Raw genomic sequence first — 26,743 nt, 5'->3', positions numbered from 1 at the left:
TGTAGGTTTTTCACCAAAGCAAAAAAAAATCTGAGGAAAAAAAAAAAAACAGTTTGAGGGCATAACTGTTCCCCTGGAAACGAGAACAGCTTTTGCAATGCATCACATCACTTAACAGCACAGAAAAGCCCGGCCTGACTCCAGCTCCCCCCTTCACCAAGACAGCTCCGGCTCACGTACTCTGTAGGAATGGAACAGCTCGATCGCTCGCAGGACATCAAACTTCCTAGCCATGAGGAACTTGACGGCCACGTTCCAGGAAAGCGGAGACACATTGTACTGCACAGTCCACTTGTTAATCTCCTCTAGGAACTGCTTCGTGGCCTATTTGAGAGAGAGAGAGAGACACACGCATGGTAAGGCAAGAGGGAAGAGACACATCAGTGTTTGCACACACTAAATACCAAGGGATGGAAAATAATCTGGTACAGAAGCTATTCTGAAATTCACTCTAACCCAACTGTGTATCTAAAAGCATTAGATGGATCAGATAAGTAGGTGACACATGGTAAAGCAGAAACAATGAAATGAGAAGCAAAGGAGATGCAAATCACCAGCTCAAAGCAGCCTGCACAAATCGGCAGAAAGAGATGGGATGATTGGATAGCTGGCAGTGCAGCTCTACAGTATGATGCACCAATCATTGCAGTCTCACTCTTTTCATCAATCCCAGCAGCCAATGAGAGCGGTGAGAATAAACGAGCTCTGGCTGATTAAGCAATAAAAGAACAGGGATCTTTCATTGGTGCATTGTTAGCTACAGCAGCAAGTCACTTTTCTACTTAACACAGGCCTCCAGAGTTTGCATATTGCTTTCCATGGTGGCTTTGAAAGGCACCAGGAAGCCATAAGAGTGCTGGGTCATAGCTACGTGTGGTTAGTTAGACAAGCCTCAGAGGCTCAATCTGGAAAGCCACTCAGTGCTTTTGGAAACCCCGAAAGCTGGCAATCCAGAGGACGGGAGATAGAGCTCCTAGCCTCCGCACTGCTGGATACCTGCTGAGAACAAACTGTACCACCTCCAGATGATACCAGGTATATTGGAATCCCACCAGCCTTCACCTGACCAAAGTCCTGGCCTTTTACTGTCTCAGCTATGCCTCACTAGAGACACATCCCTCACTTTAGTCCCAGATTCGTCTCCTTCCAACACCAATCTCGTGCTCTCTCGCTATTTCCCCGAGTTATTTACATCAACAGTACTGACGGGGATAACGAGGTTGTAGATCAGTTACAGTGAATATGGGTGAAATTCCATGGCCTGTGATATGCAGGAGGTCAGCCTAGGTGATCATAATGATCTTTTCCGGCCTTGAAATCTATCAATCAATCTAGTAAATTTATTCCATATCAGGCAAAAGCATCCTTAGTTACTAGTCCTCTTTGTGTGACTCAGGCTGGGTCTTTGTCCCACATTAGTTATTTATGCAGCACAGTAAGTACATGCATTTCCATACAGTAAATGCCAAACTTGTAAACCTCTACAAAAGCAAGTACAATCCATGATGGAATACACACAGCAAGGGATGTGCTAGTGGTTACTGTGGAATAGGCAAAGGTTTGCATGGTTTATGAGAGAGAACTTGGTGTGATCTGGCAGGGAGAGAAGACAAACAGAACAGTTGGAGAGGAGCTCGGGCACAGCACGGATAGCAGGTGATTCCAAAATTCCTCCCCTCCCTGTGGCTTGGCGAGCCCTGGAAGCCAGGAGAGGACACTTAGCATGGAAGAAGAGGTGAAGCCAATACAGAGAGACAAGGAGAAGGGGGGTTCAGTCAGAGTAGCAGAGTTTGGGATGGAAGAAGGGTACCAGGGAGGGATGGAGCACAGGCCAAGGAAGGAGGAGTTGGAGCCATCAGAGTGGAAGGCTGGCGAAAGATGGAATATCTTGGTGACCACGATGGAAAGGAGGGGGGGAGGATGAATTCTGTTGTAGATAAAGAAGCAAAATGGTTTAGCAAAAACCTAGCCGTGGGGGCAGAGGAAGGAGGAGTCTCACGGCTTGAATGAGGTGTAGGATGGTGCTTCTGTGAATAAGACAAAGAAGTGGAGCAGAGAGGGGATTCTGCGGGAAATACAAGCTCCGGTTTGCATATACCAAGTTGTTTGAGGCAGCAGCAAAACATCCAAGGAGAGAAATTAGACGGACAGGCAGGGTTGCAGGTTCAGGTTTCTGACAGGCTGAGGAGCGTGTTCAAAGCAAATGAGCTTTGTTGTGTACCAGCAAGAGGGCTTTCTACGGTGTTTGAAAGGAAACCTCACAGGTCTTTGCCTTTAAATATGACAGTGAGACAGCTGCTGAGGGCAATTCTCCCAGAGAGAAGAAACTCAGGGTTAAAATCAGCCACACCCATGAACCTAATAGTGCCCCTACCCCAAGCATTCCTTCCTGCAAAACCCACCTGGAAAGCTGACAGACAGAGACCACCAACACTGGCTAGATGCCAGAGGGCTCCGTACAGGAGGGTGGGTGATAAAGACATAAAGGCCACCACCAGCCATGGCTTTAGTAGCTATATCCCCACCTGCTTTAAATACCACATTAGCTGGGAACCAGCTAGCACCAAACCAGAGAAAAAAAGCTTTAGCAAAGCAAGGACTGAAACAGCAAACATCCAAGTGACCAAGAAGGAAAGAGACTGTTGCCTTGGACAACCCAGGCCAGGCGAACAAAGAAAGCCCATGGCAAAGGAAGGAAGAAATTAAACCACAACCAAACATACAGGGCAGTATTCTGTTCTCCGCTATACCTAGCATAGCCACAGGATCACACAAGTGTAACCCCAGGCAGGAGCTGGATGAGTGTCAGCTCCCCTGAGCGCTCCCTAAGACAGTGGTTTTCTTTTCTAGCCATGATACTTTTTTTGCCAACCTCCTAATGGGATCCTCCAAAGATCCTAGCAGAACAAAATCCCACATATTCTACTGTGAGAACATGCAAAGGACCTTTTCATCCCCTCTGGGCTGATAATTATTTCAGAAATAAATAACTGACAATTAATCTCTAGATAGAAGAAGCCAAGAACCCTCCGTAGAATGGGATGCATCACCCGGCAAGATATAAAGATGGCTCTGCATAAAATAAACCACATGTATGATTCATTCACACTATTTGCCTTCCTCAAGCTATAGCAGCATTGCCATCGCTCATCATTTAAGTGCGAGGCTCATGGTATTTGGTGCTTTCCCCATAGCCTCAGCACCGGGAGTTGTGTAAATATAGGAGAATCTCAGCTTTCATTAAAAACATGAGATGATTTTTGAGGCTTGGCTAGACAGCTCTAGCTGTCACCATGGGGGCGATGGGATCTAGGGTAACGTTTTCAAGCGTCTAAAGTGCCATTTTTGCTTTTGAAAATTTTACCCTTAGTGAATAGGGCACAGGGGTGGGTGGGATTCAAGACAGTTGAGTTCCCTTGCTGGCTCAGTCAGTGCCCTGCTGTATGACCGTGGGCAAGTATCTTTACCTCCCCCTCCCTTTGTCTGTTTAGATGGTGAGCTCTTTGGGGACAGGGGCTGTTTCTCAGTAGGTGTTTATACAGCTCCCGCGATGGCACCCCAATCTTGGTTTGGCCTCTATGCCTGATGGTAACACAAACATCAGATAACAATAATCTCTTTAAACTTAGCTCCTCCGCCGAAACAGCCTTAACTCCAGGGAGCAATTGCCTGACTCTGCCGCCTGCTGGCCAGGATGTGATTCTTGGCTCAGAGAATAGGAACAGTTCTTTCAGGTTTGGCCCGGACATTGGTCCTTGTGAGAACAACCTGGTCTAGATAATGGTGGGATCTTTCTAGTTATGATGGATACAAATATGCCATTTGCTCTGCTCCATCCATAGCAATGGCAGCATCAGTCTTGCAATTTCCGCTCTAGTTTTTGTACCATCCCTTTGAATAGAAGGGAGGTGGCTGCAACTAGCCCAGCTCTATGGGGCAGGGACGGCAGGGGCGGCTCCAGGCCCCAGCACGCCAAGTGCGTGCTTGGGGCAGCATGCCACGGGGGGCGCTCTGCCAGTCGCCGGGAGGGCGGCAGGTGGACCTCCCGCAGGCGTGCCTGCGGAGGGTCCGCTGGTCCCGCGGCTTCGGTGAAGCATCCGCAGGCACGTCTCCGGGAGGTCCACTGGAGCCGCGGGACTGGCGACCGGCAGAGCGCCCCCCGCGGCGTGCCGCCGTGCTTGGAGCGGCGAAATGGCTAGAGCCGCCCCTGAGGGATGGTCTCTGACAATATGCTTATACAGAACTAGCACAATGGGGTCCCAATAGTGTTTGCTGCTTCTTGGCAGTCCTGTAACACAAGTAATGATAGTAGCCTTTAAAGCTTGGGAAAAAAACAAAACAAACAAACAAACAAAAAAAACCAACCCAGTAGGTTCCCCCCCACCCACCCCATGTATTTTTTTTAAATGTGCTTCTACCTCATTCCGAAGCACGTCCAGGGACAGAGATAGATTGGAAAGCTTTTAGATAGTAGAAATTTTAGTCGACTTGCAATCTGAGAACTAAAACTTTGATCCTACTGAGTTATACGGGAAGTGATGAGAACAAAGTTGTTGTTTCCAACTAGGCATAACAAGAAAGTCACAGAACTGCCTAGAAGGGAAATGGGTGGAGTTGCTACTGACCGAAGACAGGGGCATGGAAATTGGATAGAAACAAAAGGAAGACAAGACAACTCAGTTTAATGCTGTGTCAATTTTAGATGCCCGGTTCAAGCAGCTCAACACTGGTTGAGGAGATGTTTGCAGGGGGCAGAAAGCACGCACACACTTAACTTGAAGCACATGCATAAGTATTTGTAGGATCTTCGCCTTAGATTTGTTTGATTGAAACTTCATAGTAGGCTAGGTTCTGAAAAAGCAAATCAATTGGTAAAAGTGAACAGATATCAACGGGCTGATCCAAAAAGAGAGCGAGGCTGAACTAGTTAGTAGACTGAGAACTTGCTCATTGTGTTTTGCTTATGGAGCTGCAAGTTTGAGCACCAGGTGCCCTTTTACGTTTGAAGGCTCCCTATGCTTACAGCGTGAGTTCCCCACTTGCGGTTCCTTGGTGTGGTCTTTTGGGGTTGGTGGAAATCTTGCACCATCCTGTAGCTCTTTCATCCACCTCACTAAAGCCCCCATCACACACATCAACTGGAATAAAGCACTCGCTTTGCAAGACAGCTGCCAAAGAGACAACCAAAAACTTACATTGTGATTGTCCAACTCCAAAGTTTTGATAGTGGTAGGGGTGTTAGATCTTAGTCTAGAAAGAGTCTGGCAAAGAATCTGTGGCAGACTTATAGCATGAGTTGGTTTTTGCAGCCTTCACTTCTTTTCTTCTGCTATCCAGTGGTGTATTCACCCCAAAAAAAGCTCATGCTGCAAAACGTCTGTTAGTCTATAAGGTGCCACAGGATTCTTTGTTGCTTTTAAAGTTTTGATAACACATATGAACTTCCAAATAAACGTTAGGTTAGGATCCCAAAGGTAGTTCAAGAAGAGGGGCTCTGAACCAGAAAATCCAAAGTGACACCATTTGTTTCAGTGGAATTACTCTGGATTGTCACTGGCATAAGTCAGCTAGAATCTAGCCCTCTCTGGGCGTCCCCTGGCACTGTTTTCAGCCTGGGTCAGCAGATGCAGAGGATTAGCGCTACACTCCTGAGCGGAAGCACTTTCCCAGCAGCATGAAAACTGACTAAGAACATGCATTCCTAGTCAGTTTATCTATCCAGCCAGCCAATGCAGCTCTAACAGCCAGGAAGTGTAAAACCCATTATAACCACTGGGGGAATCGGTCTTGTTACTTGCAGTATGGAACTCAACACATGCATGAAATACAACTTCTCTCTACGGGAAAAACTTCTCTTCCCCGTAAAGGGGAAATTATTTGCTTTTTCAATACATGCAATAAATAAATAAATAAATAAATAAAAATTAAGCGCCTAAACCATTCTCAGACCATAGGGGTGAACTTACAGCTTATAAATACATTATTAAAGCAAATATTTGCAATTCATTTCCTCCTTCACTTAACTGCCAAGACCCACGTTCAGGATTCTGTTGTTTCCCATGCATGAGATGGTGACAATGCAACCCCCACTAGTGCTGAGAGATTAAGGGGCTGCTCCTTTTGTGAACTAAGGGGCTAGTGAGGTCATCTGCTTTCAAAGGAGAAACACAAGGACTTTTGAACCAGGGTCTTGGCAGGTTAAAATAAATATTTCAGTTTCCTTTTTCCAATGCCTTTATTTGTACTTTCAACACTACACACGTACTGCGTGAATGATTTCAAGCCAAATTCTGCAATGAGCCATGCACGTACAATTCCCATTAAAGTCAATGGGAGTGGACTGCATGTAGCAGAGGACAGAATTTTATTTATTTCTGTTTGTAAGGAAAATGCCCATCTGGTCCCCCGAGTGATCTCAGAATAACTAACTTCAGCTATCACTATTACATGCTATAATGTCGCACCAAGAAACTCCAACTAAGATCGGAGCCTCATTGTGCAAGGCCCTGTACAGACACATAATAAGAGACAATGCCTGCCCTGAAGAGTTTATAGTCAAAGTACACAAGACAGACAATGGGTAAAACGGAAGCACACAGAAGTGAAGTGATTTGCACCAGGTCACAACCGTTAGAGCCAGAAAAAATGCAGGTCTCCTGACTCCCAATCCAATGCATTATCCACTGCAGTGGTTCTCAACCAGGGGCACATCAACTCATCTAGATAGTTGCCTAGTTTTACAACAGGCTACATAAAAAGCACTAGCAAAGTCAGTACAAACTAAAATTTCATACAATGACTTGTTTATGCTGCTCTATATACTGTACACTGAAATAAGTACAATATTTATATTATAATTCAGGGGTGGGCAAACTACGGGTCAGGGGCCGCAGCCGGCCCTTCAGACATTTTAATTTGGCCCTCGAGCTCCCACTAGGGAGCGGAGTCCGGGGCTTGCCCTGCTCCGTGCAGCTCCTGGAAGCAGCAGCATGTTTTCCCTCCGGCTCCTAACCGTAGGGGCAGCCAGGGGGCTCTGCATGCTGCCCCCACCCCAAACGCCACCCCCGCAGCTCCCATTGGCTGGGAACTGTGGCCAATGGTAGCTGCAGGGGCAGCGCCTGCGGATGGAACAGCGCACAGAACCACCTGGCCGCGCCTCCGCATAGGAGCTGGAGGGGGGACATGCCACTGCTTCCAAGAGCTGCTTGAAGTAAGCACTGCCCGGAGCCTGCACCTGACCCCCTCACACGCCCCAACCCCCTGCCACAGCCCTGATCCCCTCCCGCCCTCCACACCCCTTCGTCCCAGACCAGAGCATCTCCTGCACCCCCAACCCCTCATCCCCACCCCAGAGCCTGCATCCCCAGCCAGAGCCCTCACCATGCCCATGCCCCTGTCCCAGCCCACAGCCCCCTCCTGCACCCTGAACTCCTCATTTCTGGCCCGACCCCAGAGCCCGTACTCCAAGCCAGAGCCCTCACTCCCTCCCCCTCCCACACCCCAACCCTCCATTTTGTGAGCATTCATGGCCCGCCATACAATTTCCATACCCAGATGTGGCCCTCAGGCCAAAAAGTTTGCCCAACCCTGTTCCAGTTGATTGATCTTATAATTATATGGTAAAATGAGAAAGGAAGCAATTTTTCAGTAATAATGTGCTGTGACACTTTTGTATTTTTATGTCTGATTTTGTAAGCAAGTAGTTTTTAAGTGAGGTGAAACTTGGGGTACGCAAGACAAATCTGACTCCTGAAAGGGGTACAGTAGTCTGGAGATGTTGAGAACCAACCACTGATCTCCTGGACCTAGCTAAAATAAAGTGTCAACCTGAAGTTTTTCTAAGACACCTGTGTCTCGCATGGTCTCCAGACTCCTCCTTCAATAGCTTATTGGATTTGTTGTTAAAAGCCTTTGAATTTCTTGCTATGGGCACATATAAATTCCTGTTAAATGTGTCAGCATGGATCCACCTGTAAATACAAACCTCCCCCCAGCCAGCCAAACAGTCCCATATAAACCAAACTACTTTTAGGTTTAGAGAAGCTGTGAAGGAGCCACAAGCAACAGCTGGAGGGGCTGGATAGCGGACACCGTGTTTTAAAAATTGGAATTCTTTCTAGTTCCATCTTCACCCTAGGATTTTCTTCGTACTCCTAAGTCTGTTTTAATAACTCATGAGAGGGGAATTGGGTCTCTTGTAGTTTAAGAAATAATTAAAGGTTAATGTTTTCAATTCAATTCCCCCTCCATTTTTTTCAAAACAAATGTTGTGTGTTCCTTTATCATTTTTGTAATGTCGTGTATTTATCAGACTCCACTGTGCAGTCATGTGAAGGTTTTATTCATATAGCAGCATGTGATTTTCCTGTTTTGAAAACTTGATGAGCAAGAGAGAGGAATCACTACTGCTTTTAACACCACTTCATTGCTTAAAAGGTGCTCACACAAAGGACACCCAATCCCTCCGACTCCTTTGCTCTAACCCAGAGACCATCTGGCGGGGTATGTATTAGTCAACTGTTCAGAATTAAATTATGCTCCCTACCCCCTCTCCTCCAACAAACCCCAGTAGAAAGGATACAGCCAAACGAACACAGACAAAGAACTGAAGTCACCCAGCCCGTGACATAAAACAGGAAGAGCAGTTCTGAAATTAAGGAATTTTCCATTATCCCTGGCATTGTGCAAGAGCAACAAACAAGCAAAAGCAGCTAAGCTTGGCTTTCGAGAAGTGCCGCCATCGCAGTGGGAACAGGAAGAATTTGGAAGCTCCAAGTGGCGGTGTAGGATGTCAGGCCGCTCTGGGGAGCCTGCAAGCCCCCAGCGAGGCAGAATGACTGCAATGATTCGGAGCTAGTCAGCATGAAAAGGTCCTGGGGTTAATGACTTCCTACAGGAGGAAGTGAAGGGCCTGAGTTTATCAGCACTTCACCAGCCATGTGTGACTGGCCTGGGAACCTACCTATGGCTTCACCTCATGATTCCAGCTAACGGGTAGGATATTTGCCATGTCCCTTCCATTTGCACTAGCTGCTTTAATATGACGAAGTTTGTTATCTCACCAGCCATCATGGAGCGGCTTTTAAGTTATCCATTAACACCACCATTTCCACAGCTGCATGCTCCCAGCAGGGCCTTGCCTGAGCAAGGATGGTAGGGGAAAGCTCCGCACCAGAGGCAGCAACAGCAGGTGGCAGTGTTTGCATAGACAAAGTGATGATGAATTGCACTCCCGTGGTGCCAATCAAAAGTCGGCCCCCTCCCCCCATTGTGCTGGGGGCTGTACAAACAAAGCCAGCAGTGCTTTTAAACACATTTGTGCTCAGAGCCTGGAGCTAGAGCTCCCACTGTTGCTATTGCTGGTGCAACTGTGCCGGTGTTAGAGAGGGGGGAATTTCCCACCATGTATGTAGAGTAGACATGACCACACGGGCTGTAATTAACTAGTTTCTTTGGGCTACATAAATCCCCAGTGTGCAGCCCTACCTAGAGCCGAGCCTCTCTCAGCACTGAACGAAGACTCCAGCAGCGTGAGCTTCCGTACAGCAGTTTCCTATCAAAGTCTGCTAGGATTCCAGCAGTGTGAACTTCTCAGAACAGTGCCTGACCAACAGCAGCTACTCCTCCAGCAGTCTGAGCTCTCTTATAAAATGCTATAAGCAATGCCCACCCCAGCCACGGCTTCTGGCAGCACCCTGGCAGGGTCCCCTGAGATTCCAGGTTTTAGGAGAGCAGCATGCATCCTGCCACAATCAATAATCTTTCAGAGACCATGAAGTCATCTCTCCAGGGGATGCCTTTGCAATGGCCATCAAGTGCTAAGACACCCTCTTGCCATCAGTTCTTTTAATGATCCCTGTTCCAATTTATTTTTCTCCCAAGGGAATTGCATTGCTTTGTCCTTTCTTCCTGTAAACCCTCTACCGCCTACAAAATGATCTCAGCTGGTCTCTCTTGTTAAATACACCAGGGACTCAAACAGGTGCTGAAGTGTCACATTCTAATGCAATTATTAACACAGGCACATCCTGTTTCCAGCAGATGGTACTTGTGTTTGGGATACTGAAGGCACCAAAACGCATGAGCAGGACGAGCAGCAGGGGAGGGGAAAGTGTTGCCTTGGTTCTTATCTCTAGTCACACAGCACATAATACAACTCAGCAGCACAGTCCCCTGCCAGCCATGACACCACAACCACAAGAAGAGAGATTGCAGCGTCAGAGCTCCATCAGAGGGCACCTTCATTCCAACATCCACCCCACCCCCCGGCTCTGGCGCTTGCTCACGTCAATTACCTGAAACTGATCACAGTCTGGGCTCCAACCAGCAGTGACTGATGGAAAATTTGAAGGGAAAAAAACCCTTTTCAGTTATTTCTGAGATCTGGGTGGCGAGGGAAATGACAATTTTTCAGCCATTAGGAGAACAGATGTTTTGTGTCCAGCTTACTCAGGCTTAAACGAAGTCAATAAATGTGCCATTCTTTTGACCTTCCTTTCCATCACTGGGTGAAGAGGAGCAGCACTGGCTTTAAGTGTCATTTCAACCTCCTGAATTCCAGGGGAGCCGGGGGGGAAGGGGAGGTGCCCAACCCCTGGCCTAAGGCCTCAGGGCTGCTCTAGTTTATGCTGATTGCAAACTGCGGCTAGACAGAGTGCAGCGTGCTCATGCTACTCCCCTGCCCTTCCATTCCTTGCTCCCATATAGTGAGCCACTGGGGAAGGCAGATTAGAGCTATAAGTAGGGCCCTACCAAATTCACGCCCATGAAAAACATGTCACAGACCATGAAATCTGGTCTCCCCCTGTGAAATCTGGTCTTTTACCCTATACTATACAGATTTCACAGGGGAGATCAGCGTTTCTCATACTGGGGGTCCTGGCACAAAAGGGAGCTGCGGGGTACAGGGGGCTGCAAGGTTATTTTAGGGGGGGGTCATGGTATTGCCACCCTTATTTCTGAACTGCGTTCAGAGCTGGACAACCAGACAGCAGTGGCTGTTGGCCAGGCACCCAGCGCCCCGCCAGCAGCAGCACAGAAGTAAGGGTGGTGATACCATACCAGGCCATCCTTACTTCTGTGCTGCTGCTGGCGGCAGCTCTGCCTTCAGAGCTGGGCTCCCAGCCAGCAGCTGCGACTCTCCAGCTGCCCAGCTCTGAAGGCAGTGCTGTCACCACCAGCAGTGCAGAAGTAAGGGTAGCAGTACCACGACACCCCCCACAACTCCTTTTTGGGTGAGGAGCCCTACAATTACACCACCATGAAATTTCAGATTTAAATAGCTGAAATCATAAGAAATAAAGTCACAGACCCCTGCCCTGAGCATTTTACATTCTATGGGCCCCATTCTTCAGTCCTGCTCCTAGGGAATCCCCACTTGATGTAGAACCATCCTTATAGCTAGGGCCCTACCAAATTCATGGTCCATCTTGGTCAATTTCACAGTCATAAGATTTTAAAAATCTTAAATTTCATGAAGTACCTTAGGCACTTTATGAATAATAAATATTTGTTAAACACGCTCAGAAAGAAGTTTCCCTGATCTCCCAGTGAATTGCATCCCTGGAGCATGTTGTCCGTCAACTCAGATTATAAATTCTGAGCTCGTGTCTTGCTCCAACTCTCTCACAGAGCAGACCACGCTGTCCAACCCTAAACCACTTGGAAGCAGTTTATCCCTGAACGAAGTATAGAGCTTTGCCTTTGTCTAGGAAAGTTGCTTTGGAAATTAAGATTGAAAATGATTTGCTGTGCATGCTCAGCCCAGTGCTTTCCTCACCGAGTCAAACACATTTACGTGCATCGCTCTATGTGAAGGCAAAGATATTTGTATGCAAGATCATTTTCCTAGCCCCCTCAACTTGTAACTGACGAGTGGTGGTTTGAAACAGTGGCTCTCAACCTTTCCAGACTACTGTACCCCTTTCAGGAGTCTGATTTGTCTTGCGTACCCCCAAGTTACACCTCATTTAAAAACTACTTGCTTACAAAAATCAGCGTCAGAGCGCACTAGTACTGAAAAATTGCTGACTCTCATTTTTACCATATAATTATAAAATAAATTGATTGGGATATAAATATTGTACTTACATCTCAGTGTATATGCCAGGGGTGGCCAAACTTACTGACCCTCTGAGGCGCATACGATAATTACCAGAAGTTTGAGAGCCAGACACGCCTGCTGGGGCTCAGGAGCTCAGGGCTTCTGCCCAGCTGGTAAGGGTGGTCTAGGGGCAGCAGCCCACGAGAGGCACCTGCCAGGGTCCGGGGTTTCAGCCCTGCTCCTGCTGAAGCCCCCAGCCCCGGGAGGTGCCTCGTGTGGGGCTGATGCCCCTAGACCACCCTTCCCAGCTGGGCAGAAGCCCTGAGCTCCCCACCCAATTTGGTAGATGGAGAATGGGGGGGTGGGTGGGGAGGGAGTCATGAGGGGCTCCACGAGCTGCCGTTTGGCCACCCCTGGTATATACAGCAGTATAAACAAGTCACTGTCTGTATGAAAATTTTAGTTTGTACTGTCCTCGCTAGGGCTTTTTATGTAGCCTGTGGTATAACTAGGCAAATATCTAGACGGTTTGAAGTACCCCCTGGAAGACCTCTGTGTTTGAACTAAGCTACTTTATGCAAGTGTTTATAGGACTGGGACTTTAAACTGTAACATTAGTTGTGTACGAAAAATCAGATGATACAGCAGTTGTATAAGTCTATCCTGTGATGAATAAATTACAGGAGTCACAGAATGGCAACACTGGATTTCTGAGAAAAGAATCAGTGGTCTCCATTCCCAGTAGATGGGGCCATCACAAGACAACCACCACCATAAATGACAGCCTTCTTGGCTAGCAAACTGGGGAGAACACGGAGTGACTGGACATGGAAAAACTATTTTCTCACGGCTAGAGCCAATCCCTCTACGTCATGATTGAGGCTAATTGGCAGAGCAGTGTGGGGAAAGGTTACATTGGTCTTGCCTCTGCTCTTCAGTATCAGTGCTGTGGGTTAAACAGAGGACTTCAGACTTTAGCAAGGCTGGGCTTGGGCAGCGCTTGGATGGAGACTTCCACAGGGGGAAAAAACGGAGTCTGGACATGTGTGTCTATTGCGCACTGAACTGTTTAAGGGCCTCACATAGGGTTACTACTGACAGCAACACAGGTTTGCCTTTAGCTCAGATAGATACACCTTTCGCTTTTGGACACAGAGGTCCCAGGGTAATTTCTTGCTGAAACAGATCCTTAATTAGAAGGAATCTAATTCATTACTCAGTGTTTGTGCAGCCTGCTACTTTTCTGTTTTCCACTGTTCCCATCATGCTTTGCAGTTTGTAGTACATTCCGGCAATAATGAATTTCTCTCCATTTTGATTATAGTTTTCAAATCGCACACACTGCACTTATGGTGCCAACTCGCCTTCCAGGATAACACCCCCTGCTTTCACTCACAGTTCTCCTCAAAGTTCTACCTTTGGGACAAACCTTGCCCTCGCAGCTGATGTGCGTTTTTCTCTGAGCAAAATTTGTTCTGCCATTGTCTAGTTACAGGAACAAGGAGTTAAAAACTTGCCCATTTAAAAAAAAAAATCTTGAGAACAAGTAAGTCAAAACCAGCTGAACTTTAACAGTGCACAGGTTGGATTTCCCAAGGCACTTGGCATTGGCCTGACATCACCGGGAATTTTTAAATGGACTCTAGCAGCAGAGTTAGGCCAACTCTTGAGCACTTTTGAAAATCCTGCTCTATGTATAGTTAGACCTTGCTGATAAAAGGCTTCCCACAGTAAACTGGAAGTGATTCAATATTAAGACCTGGTCTACATGAAAAAGTTACATCAACTCAGCTACGTCATTCAGACATGTGAAAAATCCACACCCCGAGTGACAAAGTTAAGCTGACCTAACCCCTGAAGGAAGCACTAGGTCAGCGGAATAATTATTCCATCACCTACCTACTGCCTCTCAGGGAGGTGGAACCCCTCCCGTCAGTGTAGGTAGCGTCTACACTGAAGCTCTGCAGCTGTGCTGCCATAGCATTTCACGTGTAGACAAGCCCTAATTTTCATGCACGCATGTTAGCTTTGCAGAACTCAATTTGCATTTTTATCAGTTCAATGGATAAGATCAATGTTTATTTTTAACCATTTTTTTCCTCCTAATTTATATCTATTTAAATTTTCACAGTTATCAGAAATGATGGGGATGGAGTCAGACAATTATTTAATGACAGTCACTAATAAGTTCTCAAACAGCATTTTTCTTATTTTTACCTTTCTGTAAATTTCTATTATCAATGGAAGTATGAACTTGGTGAATGTCAGTAAACATCAATGCAAATCTAATCTTTCCAACCCAACACATACACAATGCTGCACCTGGTCTTTTTCTGTATCCACATACCGGTGTGGTATAAAACCTGTGGAGCTGCAAGAAAAATGAAATTGTGTGAGAGCAGAGAGTCTTGGAGGTAGATTGGATGTGTGTATCTAAGGGCTTGTCCACAAAGGAATTTTTTCCAGTTAGGCCAGTATAGTTACACTGTAGTTTAACTCCACTACAGTTAACTGTAGTACGAGTTAATCCGAACACTCCGATTCTGGAGTACGAGTGGGTTTCTTCTTTTGTTTTTTGGGGGGTTTTGGGGCTTAGTTTAAACTACTTCCAAAGTGACATAAGATAAACTGACAATAGCCACATTTGTGCCAGAACAAGAGTGTGTATCTGGGGAATTATACAGATATTACTACAGAGCTTTAAATTCCTTCTCACTTTCTATCGGTATCACTTTCCCATGCAGACAATGACGAACAGGCTGCTGGAATTTATGGCGCTGCGCAGTTCTATTTTGCCCAATTCCATAGTGCTATAGCTATTTTTTATTTTTAAACAAGGGAATTAAATGCAAAAGCCCTGTCATTGCTTTAAGTTAGGTAGGTGCTTTTATCAGTCAGGAAATGCAGTTGTTAAGGATAAAGTTAATTCACGAATGCTGTATTGAGAAATCTGGATTACAAGGGAGGCTGTTAATTTAATACCTTAATACAGAGAAGGCCTGATATGCAACCATGCCTTAACTGGGCCTTCCCTTTTTGTGAATGTAATTTTCTGGGCACAGTTAAGTCCTATAGGCCGGGAACTTGCCAGTCTCCCATGCACAATCATTTGCAGGGTTGGGGCTGCAGATACCTCAGCACTGCAGATCAGGTACTTAGATGTCCAAGTGACAGAAATTGTGGCCACAGATAACTGCAGGCCTAAAACTTTACCGTAATTATGTGTGGATGCAAATGGTGAAGGCCAGCTTTTGAAAATTTGGTCCATTTTCAAAGACAGATGAGGAAACACGGCTACAAGGACTTAGCTTTTGTGTTTCCTGACTTTTTCGCTGCAAGTTTGCAACCGTAGCATTGCATTAACACATGTGTATTTGCATTTCTTTATAGTTAGAGTTTATGAAGCCTGTTTGCCCTTAAGGCTTCGCTTTCAAGGTCTCATAACTTTCCAAAACACACCCTTTTTAGTGCTTATCCTAAAGGCGAGGACATATTGTGAGGGAGGGAGAGAGGAGAAAACATGTTCTGTTTTTATTTAAAGACATAAAATGTTTCATGTTTTACAATTCAGATATTTACTCCCAAGTGTTACAAACCTCAAATATCCTCACCATTGATCTAAACTAGCACCTGGGTAACAGTAATATCGAAAATAAGAACTAAAACCACAATTTTAAATAAATGATGGACTTCATCTTCCCTGGAGAGATGTGCTATTTGATTAACATTCTCTATTACTCACCTGGAGCAAGTGATCTCTATCACGCGTATGGAGTCTTCTATTATAATTCTGCTACACAACCATTTAAAATGCAATAATCCACTTGGCTGCTTGAGACCCAAAACATTCTAATAGAAACAGATGGGATTTTTTAAAAAGTGTAATAATTACTGACATGCTATTCACATGGTGGTAGCTCCCAACATGTGGTAGGTACTGTACAGACCAGGGTGGACGGATTTAAATCAAAAGGATTAAATGAGGATTAAAATGGGTGATTTAAAATCAGCAAGCACAGGAATCCTTGATTTAGAACTGATTTTAATCTTGTTTTGCATTTGTACTTTTAAAATTATTTTCCTAAAGAACAGTTCATTCGCATTGGTTGGTAACCATGAAAACATGCAGATTTGCAACTAAATACAGCCTTTACACTACATTTGGTGCTTCTTTTTGATAACCAGGAAGATACAAAATAGCCATACGTGTTTATTTAAGCTGTTTAATAGCTTAACTTGCATTTATTCTGATTCTTAATTTTTATTATGTTACACAACAGTGACTGATGCATTTATTTACTAGATTATTAATTTTTGTACTTGTGATTTGTGTCAAACTGCATTTGGATGGAAATTTGAATTAAACTCAAAATGTACAAAGCCTGCATTTTTAAATTGATTTTGTATTAAAGACAATTATCTCAATTATACTGGAATACGACAGAAAATATAAATTTATCAAAAGATGTTTTGCATTTAAAACTAACTGATTTATTAAACAAAGGAAGTATTCACTAACCTGTAGTTAGTGAACTGAACTTACTGTTTCGGGTCACCACGTCCTTCAAGATTTTAGAACTAGTAGATCTTATCCTCTTACACCTTATTTTTATTCACAGATTAGAAGAAATGCTTTCTTACTTTATCGGCTCCCAATTGCTGTCTCAACTTTGAATGAACTTGTCATTGCACAGAAATAGCTGAATAAACCTAAATGAAGAAAATATTTTTTCTTCATCTACAGAAGAGGCTACTGATGTCAAAAGCTGGTTTAGCCTTTTAGCAAACTCTGGTTCCAGGTGCTTGGCCAATGATTTCCACCAGTTCAGTGGTTTGACTTTCTTTAAAATTCTGGTAGCAAACATGGACTGCTTGAATTTTGTTAGCATAAGCTATTAAAATAACTTAAATTAAAGTAAGTTTAGGCCTTAACATGGGCTATCATAAATTTTAAATAGGTTTATTTTTTAAGAAAAATATGTATTTAATTTAGATCCTAAAAAAAAGTGGTGTTGTTTGTTTTTTTTAATTGATTTTGACCTAGACAGTCCCTGCCCCAGCAACTAGACAAACAGAGGAAAGATGTTCCAGGGGTCTGGGTTCTAGCCTGGGCCATGAAAGATCTGGAGTCAATTCCCTGCTCTGCTACAGACTTCTTGTGTGACCTTGGGAACGTCACTTAGTCTCTTTGTGCCTCAATTTCCCATCTCACAAGGGTTACATTAAAGATTGTGAGGCACTCCCATATTATGGTGATGAGGGTCCATATATCTAAGAGACAGAATTAATTGCTGGAGCAACAGGATAGGCAGAGAGATCTCGGTAATGACCAGCACTCACACATACTGCAAGCTCGTCTTCCCTCCTTTCTTCCCCAGACCCTGCCATGACTAATCTACTGCCAGCTTCGCTTCAAATTAGCTGACTAATTTCTTGTATCCATCAGAGCAGATGCAAAGTTTGGGGACTGGGGATGGGGGCAGAAATTTGAATAATAAGAGGGTAGGGGCTTTGCAGACATGCTTGGAAAGAGCATTCCAGTGCATTCTCTTTTCAGCAGCAGATTAAATCCAAAACATTTTTGTGTTGACATTTTAATGGCACATGAATCAGGGAATCCAAAATTGAAGTGTAAGTAGTACTTGTGACTGTATCTCTTTTTTACGCATTGCAGTAGAGTCTGATGTTACAGGGCCATAAATCAGAGACTCACATGATAGTCAAACAGTATGGCGGAAGATAAATCATTTTTCCCTACACTGTTCCTCAAAAAAAAAAAAAAAAAACTATGTAAATAGAGTGAATACATTTCTGGGGTGCAACACAGCAACTCTTCAATGGTATGCTTCTGACTGCGTGTTCGTTTAGAACAGGAAGTGAACAATAAATTCTACTGAAATTCCAGGAGTTATTTAGGTCAACAGAATGTAATTAGTCAGTTTCACCAGACCACTACAGTTAACTTCCCTACTCTTGTGAAAGGTACCCCAAGATCTCCAGTGACCACAACCTGTCAGGTTTTAACTCTCGCCTGGGAAGTGATGCATCCAGAAGCACAATGCCAGGCTAGATCACTGGTTCAGAAATGACTCAGAGGGAAGAATACCACCTTAATCAACAACACTTTAGACAGCACTTGGATGTTTCTTAAGATGTCTCACCCAAGTGCTAACTAAACAAAGCTGACCCTGTTTAGCTGGTGAGATGAGGCAGGCTCATAGCACAAGGTGATATGCCTGCAGGTGTGTTCTTTTATGTAGAAATTGCCCCTTCACCTAGATTTTTAAAGGGACACCATTATCTTCAAATCTAATCAATGTTTAAATAGGAGGTAAAGTCATTTCAGGTCTCCCCAATCCACCTGACCTGCCCTCAGTTCTCCTGTCAACTGTCGTGGTTGCAGTTATGTTTTAATATTAGCCAAGGGTAGGATTTTCAAAGGGCTCACAGCACTGGTCTAACTGCTCCACTCTGCAGTGATAAAACTCTCAGTGCCGTCACCGGGAGCAGAGTTAGGACAACACTGAATGCTCCAGAAAATCCCTTTCTAAGAGTTTGTCTTTTCCTATTGCTGTGTGAAATACCGACACAAACAAACAGGGAAGCTGACCTTACAGGGAAACAATAAAAAAACAAACATACTATGGACCAAAGTGCTCAAATTCACGAAGTAAACAAATGACAGGGGAAAAAAATAATTCTTGTTGCTAAACTCTTTCAATCAGCATCATTTTGGGCCCCAATCTTGCAAAGATTTATTCACATGCTTCACTTTAAGCACTGTGAGTAGTCCCATGGAACTCAATTGGGATTACTTACATACTTAAAATTAAGATTGTGCTTAAGTCTTTGCAGGATCGGAGCCTTAAGCATTACTCCTAGTAGTAGGTAACAAATCAGATTCTTTCTGCAAATGTTAAGTTGACGATATTGCTTTAAGTGAAAGTGTCCACAGAATTTTTTAATCACTGCATGCCTTTTATGTGGTTATGTCAGAAGTCCCACGTTTGTTGCAAGAGGGTGGAATTAAAAAAGTATTGATAACTCTCCAAACATTGCACTTCCTGACATTTGTGCTATTGAACGTTGCAGCCCTGGCCCATTAGCCCACCATTTTCAGGGTGGAAGTATCCAGTAGAAGCAGTAAAGAATCCTGTGGCACCCTATAGACTAACAGACGTTTTGCAGCATGAGCTTTCGTGGGTGAATACCCACTTCTTCGGATGCAAGCAGAAGTATCCAGTGACATCAAGAAATCCTCACTACCTTCTCAACAAAAAGTTGTGAGATCATTTTATTCCGTACAAATTACATCAGGATATAATGGATTTAGCACTTCTGATCCATCCACAGTACATTAGTGGACAAGACCTCAGAGATCTCAAGTCCTTACTGACTGAACAATTCTTTGCAAGTACCTCGTTTTCAGGGGTGACATGGCACACTGATTTGACCACAGTGGCCATTTCTTTTTCAGAGAAAAGAGCAAAGAACGTTTTATCCCCACATACTGATTCACACATCCGGAATAGAAGCAACACTGGGCAAGAACTAAAAGCTGGCATTGGTCAGATAAACAGTTCCTATTGCCTGCTTTAAGTGACATAGAAGACTGGAACCCTTCCTCCTCTAACGGGAGGTTAAAGGAGGAAATCCGGGGATCAAAGCGGTAATATCCATTTATGTGAGGGCAGGTGGGGAGAATGGGGTGCAATGACAGCACTACCCAGCATTTCTACTGTAGCCTAAACAGCATCCATAGATCACTGCACAGAAATTAGAGAATCATAGAACCGTAGGACTGGAAGGAACTTTGAGTGGTCATGTATTCCAGTCCCCTGCACGCATGGCAGGACTAAGTATTATCTAGACCACCCCTGACTGTTGTGTAACCTGCTCTTAAAAATAAACAAGCACACTGGATTTTTAGCATAAAATCTTTAGATACACTATCAAGGTCAAAACTGGAATAATTTATTTTTCCATCAGAAGAACTGTTAGTTCTTTTCCCCCTACAGGCCCCTGCTTGGATTTTTGAGCTATGAGTATTGAATTTGTTCCTGCTTCCTCAGTGCAACATTAGTAAACAAAAGTTTTGGATGTCTCCCTGGTGTTACCTATCAGCTCTGTGTTCTTGGGGAACCAGGGCACAGTGTCCAGCCTGCCTGAGTCACGAAAGACCTTCCCCCCACCCTGCAGCCTGTGCTTGAACCAAAGCCGATCAGAAGAAAGACTTACAAAAAGCAACGAAAAGGCAGTGGGAGCGCACCTAAACCCCTCCAAACAAGGATGACAGGATTAAGGAAACACCCCTCGCCTCATTTGCATCGAAGATGGGGCAGGGAGGCATCTCTATTAGCATACAGAATGGAGAACAGAGATTCCAAGGCAAGAACCACACGAAACTCTGGGCCCAGAAAAGCAGGGAAGCACTGCATGATGGGGGACCTCTGCTCCAGATGTTAATGAACCCACGCCTACACACACCAGCTCAGTAGTTATCAGACCAATTCTAGTAATAAATCCTTTATTAGTATCCAAAATACTGAAGCTCCCTAGTTGCACTGTGAGCTCCCTGGAAGGAACACCGCCCACAGCCAGGAATGATCAGCTCCCATTGTCTAGCCTGAACAAAACAACTTTGGTATATTCCTTTGAGCCATCAGTTTACACATAAAAAATCTAGTGTTCTCCCTTGAATCATTGTTCTTTCCTTACAAAAACCCCTACCCACGCTCAAGTAAGTGTTCTGATGCCTGGATCCAACATCTGCATCAGTTCCATTGGGACTTCATCTTCTCTTGACTGATCATGCTGAGGGCTCTGCCTGTCTCTAGCACTCCAGACTCTCCGTTACCACCACCACCTGGGAACCCCGATCGATTCAAGCTTCACGGAACGGTGAGAACCCAACCCTCTCTCCCTAGGTGTAGCCTTCTGACCCTCACTTGTGTGATCAGTTATAGTTTTCTAAATCTGACTTTTATAATAAAATTTAAGTTAGATTTAATATTATAACTGTTTTGTTTGTTTGGCTCCCCTTGTATGGTTATTACCTGGCAATGAATAACTTTCATGGTTAAGGTGGTAGCTTCTCTCTCTCTCCCCCTCGTGGATGTTTTTTGGTTTCCCATTCACTCTGCAGCAACGCTCCTCGTACCTAAGCTAAAGATCCCTGCAGCACCCAAAAATCCTGTGGGGTTTGCTCATCAAGTGGATTACTACCAGAACAAATGTAACGTGAAAGTGGGGATGGGGACATGCTGAACCTGGGACATATGAGGGTGGCAGATTCAAAGTGCTGCTCGATCGAGCCTGCTCAGGTGTACTCTATTCCGGTGCAGTGCCCATGGCATAGGAGGGTGACAGCTTGGAGGTGCTGTTCGACCCAGCCTGCTGAGTCCAGGGACATATAAGGGGTCAGCTTGGGAGCGCTGATTATCCTGGTCCTCTCAGGGTGTGGGTGTGGGTGTGTAAGAACCCAGCCCTGGGGAACCTAGGTCCTCCAGAATAGCTCCACTGGGAGGGAACTTGCAGCAGGGAGAAGTAGAGCTCCGTATGAGAACACAAGTGACACAAGCAGTACATTGATGGCATTACAGAACCTCACACCTCCACAGAAGAGTAACCCTAATAAATGAGCGTATCCCAAAGCAACGGGCAAATCTGGTAACTCTGGAGAGATTGGGATAAAGGAGTTTACCTGTGACTCTCAGTGCAAACCAGGCTTCCTCCACAACAGTAGAGTCTGATGTTAACAAAAAGAAATCTACATCAGGTTTAATGTGAAGCCTTGATTTACACAGGATCGAGGTCTACTTCAGTTTCTTTACCAATAATAACCCAAGAATCATCTTGATTTGTACAGCAGTTCATGATATTTTAAGAGAATATGAAGTTTAGACAGATGATGAACCAGCCAGGAACTCAGAGACAGTGGAGGAGTAAGACATGATGGTAATTTTGGGTGGCTGGGAGGGAGGAATAGCTCAGTGGTTTGAGCATTGGCCTGCTAAACCCAAGGGTTGAACTCACAACCCTGAGGGGGCCACTGAGGGATCTGGGGGTTAAAAAAAAATACTGTCTGGGGATTTGTCCTGCTTTGAGCAGGGGGTTGGAGTAGATGACCTCCTAAGGTCCCATCCAACCCTGATATTCTATGATTCTAATTAACCATTGGCACAATTTACCAAGGGTCAGGGTGGATTCTCCATCACTGACCATTTTTAAATTAAGACTGGATGTTTTTTCTGAAAGATATACTCTTCTAGGATTTATTTTGGGGAAGTTCTCTGGCTTGTATTATACACAAGCTCAGATTAGATGCTCTCTTCTGGCCTTAAAATCAAGTATCTATTAACAAAAGATTTGCCATATCAGATTGGAGCACCAGTCTTTCCAGTCTGGCACCCTGTCTCAGACAGGAGGCGCTAATTAAGGATTTGGAAGACGACCAAAAAAGTAATGCCCTGGACAAGTTGTGCAATGATGTGACAAGGAGGAATTAATTCCTACCTGCATGGGATCTGATTAACCTCACTTTAGATTTCATTACTACAAATCTCTCATGTGACCTATAAGGAGAGAGAAAGTTGTGGTGAGTGCACATGGCTAGGAGATGTGGAGTTCCAGTTCCAGCTCTTATACGGATTCCTGCGGCCTTGAGCCAAGTCATACAAACCATCTGTGGCTCAGTTTTCTTAGCTGTGAAATGGTGATTACAATTCCTACTTCACAGAGGTGGTCTGAGGATTGATTTATTAAAGACACTTTGAATATATAAAGCAAAGTATATTTTTTTTTTTTTTTTTTTTTTTTAAGTCCAGGCCCCCTTTCCCCACTGTTTAAAACCTAACTATCGTGTTTTACTCTAATCTCATGCAGAAGCCAGTTGCTGAGGCTGACTTCATGTTGTAATGACCAGCGGTCCCATGATGAATGCCCGTGAGGACCCATGCCCTTGACTTCAATGGGGCTCTCAGGACAGTGGGGCTACCTGCCTGCCTGCAGCTCACTGCAAGTACAGGGCATCAGGCTTTATTTCCACTGAAACCAGAACCTGGCAGAGCCCTGGATTTTATACAGCTCCAAGCGTAGCATATCTGATCTATACATCTACGATGGAAGCTGCATTTCCCTTCCGCCACTCCCAGGAATAGAGATATTTCCTTGGCTGGATTGAGGACCACTCTGGACTGCTCAGAGGGCACTGATCTAAGATTGGGCAGAAAAAGGAGCTGTTGTGAGTCCACAATGGTAGCAGAGAAGAGTGGGAACAATGAGGTGGGGAAGGGGGGCGAAGACAGCTGGGTATGGGAAGGGGAGAGAGCCAGGCGCAGCAGGCGGAAGCTGTGGACACAGAAGTGTTAAAGATACAGACCATAAGAATTCACATCTTTAAAGAGCACAGGAGCATGGGAAAATCAGCTAGCTTGAATCAGCAGCACAACCCATACCCACCAGTTTTCCCCACCTTCCCCCCATAATCAGGATGAGGTTAACTCTCCCCTATAAAATTCACAGCACAGTCCCTATATTTATAAGTATGCAACATCCTCCTGCAGTGACGCAACCCAGTGACAGGAAGATACAAACGTCATGGGGAGGAATGGGGCGTGGGAAGCATAAAATCTTAAATCCAGCCTTGGAGAGAGTGAAGTGAAGAGGGCAAAACAGGAAAAGGGGGTGGTCCCAGTTTAAAATGGGTGAGGCAATAATCCCAGTCATCCCCTCATACCACTGCCACAGCACATTTGCTTGGGGGAGGAAGGATGGGGAGGAGGACAGCACATCACAAATATGCAGTAAGGCTCCCAGCACACCTGGTGAGGTGGACAGCCCCATTTTGCACTGGGGGAAACTGAGGCACACAGACACAGCCACTCCCTCCCAAGGTCACACACCGAGGCAGGTCTAGGAAGAGACGCCAGCTTCTCTGAGCACAAGCTGCCCTGCAGGATCTCTCAGGAGCTGACGGGGACAGGAAGCAGATCCTACTGAGCAGCAGCCTCTGGGGCAGCTGGGGACACGGCCTGGGGGAGAGTTGAGACTTTTCTCGCCCGCCCGCCCCACTCCCTAAAACATTACGGGAAGGAGGAAGAGGGAGGCGGGAACTTCTCTGCATAATTTTCAGTTTCACGTCCCCGCCCCCACTCAAAAGAATAAAAAGGGCCGGGATGATTTTGAGGGTGGGGTGGGGGGATAAAAGGTGGAAAGGGGCACAGATTGGAGACCCCAGGACACCCCGGGCCTGCCCTCCTCCGCCGGGTCCGACACTGAGGCCCCCACATGTGGCTGGGGGTTAAGCCCTGCTATAGCAGCCCCTGGTGGGGGGCTGGCCCCCCATCGCCCTCCTATACACCCCATGCACCACGGGGAACCTGGGGGGCTACTGGGAAATTGCGGATGGTCCCGATTGTTTTTGCCTTTCGGGCCCCGGGCGGCGGCTGCCACCGGAACAAGGGGTCTGCCCTCCAATTCCTCCCCCCGCGCTGCTCGTCCAGGGGCGGGGCGGCGCCCCCTGCGGGAAGCCCTATGGGGTGGGGGCGCTGGGGGTCCCCATGGGACCCAGCCGCCAGGCCAGGGACTAGGCCGCGGCTCCCCCAGCCCATCCCCGCCCACCCTGAAGCCCCCGGCCCCAAATCGGGGTGATCCCCCCATTGCTTCCCATGGAAGGGATAATAGCCCTAGGGGAGAGAGCCCCGGGGCCGTCAGAGGGTAACCAGCCCATCCAAAAGGGAGGGGGAGACCAGGCTATGGGTTCCCCCCACCACGACCCTTTCCCAATCGGAGGGGCTGGGGAGCCCCCCCAATTCAAGGCGGGGGGAGAATAAAGGGAATGTAGCGAACGTGGGGGGCATCGGGGCACTGATCCAGCCCCTCGAGAAACCAGTCCCCTGCCCCCCGCAACCACCCCCATTTCCACAGAGCTCAGAGGGAGGGATGGGGAGCAGTATGTGCCCCCCACTTTCTTGCTTCCACAAGCCCCGTCCCCGGAGCCCTCAGTTCGGATCTGCGACGCCCCCCCGCTCTGCTTTGGGGCGCCCAGTGTGGGGTACGGCTTTACCTGCTCCTCCTCCGGGCTCAGCTCTGCGGCCATCCTGCTGCCGCAGCTCCTCCTGCTTGCAAACTGCTGAGGAGGCGGCGGTGGCGGCTGCTGCTGCTTGCTTCTTCGGAGTTTTTAAGCTAGGGCTTTCAAACATCGACCAGCCTGACTCAAAACCAGCAAACCGGCCCCTTTTCCCCCAGCCAACACCCCGGAGGGAGGCAGCTGGCTGGCCTCTCTCTCTCCCTCCCTCCCAGCCAGGGGCCCCTCAAGCACCCCGCTCAACTGGGGACGCTGCTCCTGAGCTCCCAGGGAGCACCCATTAGTCTCTCTTGCAGATTAGCTACACACTTGGAGGGGGAAAGGTTAATGCAGTGATCCCTTCCCCCGAAAAGCTGATGCAACTTGAAAGAAAAAAATAAATTAAAGTTCAGTTTTGTCTCCTCTTAATTGCAACGATTCTTTTGGTTTCTTTGCAAACGTCGGGCTCTTTTAGTTCTTCCTCGGTTTCATTAAAGCTTTTGCAGGTTACAGAAAATTGCACACACAAAAGGGGGTAAAAAAAACCAGCTGCTCTGGAAGTTTCATTCCCCCCACAAGATCTGCTTGCAATCTCTCCACACTGTGGCTCAATCCGCCTGGGCTTTTCTTCTCTGCCTTTGCAAGATCCCCCTGCTGTTGCTTCCTGAATATAGTTAGCAAAGGACGATCAATTCCCTCTCTTCATTTGTATTTTCGTTTTAGAGAGTGAATCTCCTTCCTGCAGCCTCCATCTCTCGCTTGTCTGTCTCGCAGTCCTTATTCCTCAAAAGCAGCAGAGAGGGAGGAAGGAAGCAAAGAGAACCCGTCCCCCTCCCCTTCTCCTGGCCAATACTGCTTCCCCTGATGAGCCAGCCAAAGCCCCCAGCAACTCCATTCAGAAACTGAGTCTCATTCACAAACAGCAGCAGAAGACAGCCAGGGAGAGGAATCTAAGGGAAGGAGGGAGGGAGAAAGATCTGCATAGCAGGAGAGGAGAGGGGAAGGAAGAGAGGCATTCGTCCAAAGGAAGGCGAGAGAAACAGGAAACTATCCATTGGGGCAAGGGAGATAAAGGGAGGGGTCAAAAAAGGAACAGAAAGAGGAATCTAGGGAAGGAGGGAGAAAGAGATTCATACAACAGAGGATATTAGAAGTCACCCTGTTGCAAGAGAACTTCTGCAAACCCGTCCGTTAGATCAAGAATCTCCCTTCATTGTCTATAAGTGACCCAGTTGAGGTGTAAATTCTTGCCACAGCACCTCTAGTCTACCAAGCACATTATAGCTAGATCAGAAAACAACATGCTTGCCCCCAAAAGACCTTTGTTCTCTTATGTGTTTGTAAAGTGCCTGGCACGCTATGGGCACAGCTGTTTGCAAGAACTGGCCCACGCAATCCAAGGCCTGGATCTGGCAATCAGGTTAATGCAGGCGGGGCTCCTGTGCCCCTGCAGATCACTAGTGGTAAGGTCTGCCTGCTGGGATCCAGTAGCAGGATCAGGACACAGATAAACAATATGCAATCAAAAGAGGGTGGAAGGTAATTACAAAAGGTGCTCAAATCTATAGGGAAGAGAACAAAAGACAGTGTGTGACCGAGTGGGTAAATTTGCCATGTCTTACAATTATAGATGC

At 46.2% G+C, this 26,743-nt stretch overlaps 1 protein-coding gene across 2 annotated transcripts in view; it reads right to left on the bottom strand.

The window, feature by feature from the left end:
• PTPN9 (protein tyrosine phosphatase non-receptor type 9) overlaps positions 1-26,343 on the bottom strand; it is a 70,657-nt gene extending 44,314 nt beyond the window's left edge. For both annotated transcript variants that reach the window (XR_005585656.1, XM_039492475.1), the window contains exons 1-2: positions 25,110-26,343; positions 181-324 (exon numbers count right to left, since the gene is read on the bottom strand). Coding sequence is in view for 1 of the 2 variants with exons in the window: in XM_039492475.1 (XP_039348409.1) it covers positions 181-324; positions 25,110-25,142 (177 nt within the window). In the remaining variant the exon portion in view is untranslated. The remainder of the gene's footprint in view (positions 1-180; positions 325-25,109) is intronic.
• Between the last annotated feature and the right edge of the window lie 400 nt (positions 26,344-26,743).

Source organism: Mauremys reevesii, linkage group 10 (genome assembly GCF_016161935.1).
Source record: "Mauremys reevesii isolate NIE-2019 linkage group 10, ASM1616193v1, whole genome shotgun sequence".
NCBI lineage: Eukaryota > Metazoa > Chordata > Testudines > Geoemydidae > Mauremys > Mauremys reevesii.
This window is presented reverse-complemented; position numbering and strand designations above follow the sequence as displayed.